Source organism: Lupinus angustifolius, chromosome LG16, assembly GCF_001865875.1.
Source record: "Lupinus angustifolius cultivar Tanjil chromosome LG16, LupAngTanjil_v1.0, whole genome shotgun sequence".
Taxonomy (NCBI): Eukaryota; Viridiplantae; Streptophyta; class Magnoliopsida; order Fabales; family Fabaceae; genus Lupinus; species Lupinus angustifolius.
In genome coordinates this window covers 315,134-318,015 of record NC_032024.1, presented here as the reverse complement: position 1 = coordinate 318,015, position 2,882 = coordinate 315,134, and the positions used below count along the sequence as shown (strand labels likewise).

Sequence of the window (2,882 nt, the reverse complement as noted above, 5' to 3'; positions counted from 1 at the left end):
CACAATATCTACGGTAAGACTATACTTAAATGATTAAGTAATTAATATTGCTTTAAACGTTCACTAAATGGAAAACATTTTTTAATCACAATTATAGGATTAGGGAGTATATGATAGTACATATTCCTCCTAGTCTTTAGGTTTAAACTTTTATTTCAATTAATCATGTGAAGTGGTCTTTTAATAACTACAATATTTTTCACATTTTATTTTCTTTTACATTATAATCCTTACTTTTTAATTATAAATTAAACATCTCTCTACTTTTTTATATATTTAATTGTAGTATGAATATTTTGTAATTAAAAAGTTATATCTAGCTATTTATGTATATATGCAAGAATGTTTATATTGTCAGCAAATCATCTCTCAATTGGATTGTCTCACACCTGATACAATTCTACAATTCTGACCAAGTCGGAAGTATACAAAAGTATTAAACATATACCACTTGAATCAACATTCTCTTGTTTTATCTTTTATCGTTTGAGACAATACAAAAGCATAGTGTCTCACACTCGCTCTGAACCAAAGAAAGGATTGGGGGGTGAGAGTAGAAGAAGGGAAATTGAATGGAATTAGCGATGACTACGACGATGAAACCTCACGCTCTGTTTATAAAGCCCAACAACATAATTCAAACTCAATTCCCAAATCAATTATTCTTCAAATCTTCCGCCGTTAATCTCTTCTCTTTGCGGTGCTCAGCTTCTTCTGGTGCCGGTGCTGGTGTTCCTATTACTCTCCATGTTGGGGTATATCACTTTCATCCTTTTCAATTTTGAAACCCTAATTACTTATTTACTATCTCTATGTGTGTCAGGGAATGATGTGTGAGGGTTGTGCATCTACCGTCAAAAGAATTCTTGAAACTCAAGTAAGGAAATATATGTATATATATATATATATTATAGGGTTTGAATATTATCTTGTTTATCATAATTAACTTATAAGTGTTCAATTATTGATGTTAAGGGCTTGTTTGTTGTATCGTATAACTTATAAGTGTTATATGTTCTATCACGCTGAAATCTAGAGTTTGGTGAGCTAGCTACCCTATCATGTCATGTTCACATGTTATTTTCTATCTCACGCCGAAGTTCAGGAACCAGGATCCTCTCCGTTAACGGAGAGGTGAGTGCATGTATTTACCTTTGTTTTCAATGACAAAAATGTAATTTCATTATAATTAGAATGATGAATGTGTTTGAATTATTGTTGGTCAAATAAGTTTGTTGGCTAGTGGATCCTAGTGAAAATTTGTTTCCCTAACCCTCAAACACATGAGAGGTTAATTTTCTGTTTTCCAACATATACTTCACTTCACTTCCATAATTAATTCCATTATGAACAGCCACAAGTGTCATCTGCTACTGTAAATCTAGCATCCCAAACAGCAACAGTTATACCTGCTATCGAATCTGAAAAAGAAGAATTAGGGGAGGCACTCGCACATCATTTAAGTACCTCTGGTTTCACTTCTACCTTTCCATCTCCAGGTATACATATATACCTATTATACTCTTTCAATTCGATATTCAAATACACCGCAGTTATGGTTATGATACAATGATGGGCATATTTACTTTGTTTGTTGTTCACTTATCTCTCATTATTTCTAAACCAGATCAAATGTTACCACATGTTGTTTTGTAAAGTTCATTTGGTGGGTTAACTGGCAGGTCAGGAAGATGCAGAATGAAGGAGTTATTGTTCCAGCATTTATATCCATAGCAAAGATTTCCTTGCTTGGAGTCAATGCTAGATAGGTCCTCATTTGACTACATTTGAGTGTGGCCCATGTGAGTGTATATATCTATGACTTCAAATTGATGTTGTAATCTCTCTTTTCACCAGTAGGTTGCACTTGTGGACTATGGTGGCTATTGGATGCAGTGTCTTTGCTCAGGTGGCCCTGCATGTTGTACAATTTACTCATGTTTGTTGCTTCATTTTATTTAATGATACAATTTACTCATGTTCAATCTACAACCAGCAATCGTTTAGTTATCATCTACCTATCTATTTTCTCAGGTGACCTTGCATGCTGTACAATTTACTCATCTTAACTAGCAAATCATTTAGTTATCAAGAAAATTATATGGTCTCTTTATTTCTTGAACTTGGTTTTGTTTTGTGTCTATGACAATCATGATATACAGTGCTTCTTGTGATGTTAATTTTCACTGATAACTGGTTGCTTCAAGATGTTGATTATAGTCATGTCGATCTAAAAATGGTACACTATTAAAGTATACACAACTCATTCAAGTTTAGTGAACATCTTTGTAACCTTACATGTTAATAACTCATTCAAGTTTTCCAAGGCTAAACCACTTTAGATTGAATGTAAAAATTGTCATCACTAGTATCATACTAAACGTTTATCATAATGTGAAAAAAATGAGTCTAGCGATGGGGATCTGCTCTCCCCAACCCCGTCCCTAACCAATCACAAATTCACAATGAAGCAAAAGTTGATAAAGTCATAAATATTTAATTTTTTTGACTGACATGACATAATATAATTGATCTGTGACAGTAGATTCATGTCCCTGGCTACATGGCACTAGGCATTAATTTGATGGCAAAATTGCATATGGCTCACAGGTCAAACATGTAATGGATCCCCACTACCAAATGATTAACATTCTATAAGTTTAATTTATTGTGGTCTTGAGTAACCACTCTTGATATACATGTATGTGTTCCTTTAATTTGTTTAATCTCTCATATTTCACCATTTTTGTTTAATGTTCTACTGATTCTTCACTCACACCCAACATCAAAATTTTGCACTGACCAACCCATTAGTTTGGTATGGACTATACCACAAAATAGTTAAATTAATTATCAATGTGATATTGCACATAATGTAAACA

General features: G+C 33.1%; 1 protein-coding gene across 6 annotated transcripts; it reads left to right on the top strand.

The window, feature by feature from the left end:
• Window positions 506–2,180, top strand: LOC109329033 (copper-transporting ATPase PAA1, chloroplastic-like). Of its 6 annotated transcripts, none has more exons than XR_002105508.1 (5): window positions 506–755; window positions 824–877; window positions 1,355–1,499; window positions 1,692–1,762; window positions 1,865–2,180. XR_002105508.1 is itself a non-coding variant. In XM_019562697.1 (4 exons), exons 1-4 carry the CDS (start codon window positions 573–575, stop codon window positions 1,700–1,702), a joined length of 393 nt encoding a protein of 130 aa, XP_019418242.1. In that variant the 5' UTR covers window positions 506–572; the 3' UTR covers window positions 1,703–2,180. The 6 variants fall into 6 exon arrangements, 4 of the variants coding, with proteins under 4 accessions (XP_019418242.1, XP_019418240.1, XP_019418239.1 ...); XR_002105507.1 differs by having other exon boundaries at window positions 1,677–1,764; window positions 1,808–2,180; XM_019562697.1 differs by having other exon boundaries at window positions 1,692–2,180.

Bases quoted from the DNA above. Each gene is read 5' to 3' on its own strand.
- LOC109329033 (XM_019562694.1), top strand. From the start codon at position 573: ATGGAATTAGCGATGACTACGACGATGAAACCTCACGCTCTGTTTATA. The intron at 756-823 runs GTATATCACTTT...TATGTGTGTCAG, and splicing joins CTATTACTCTCCATGTTGGG to GGAATGATGTGTGAGGGTTG. The intron at 878-1,354 runs GTAAGGAAATAT...CATTATGAACAG, and splicing joins AAAGAATTCTTGAAACTCAA to CCACAAGTGTCATCTGCTAC.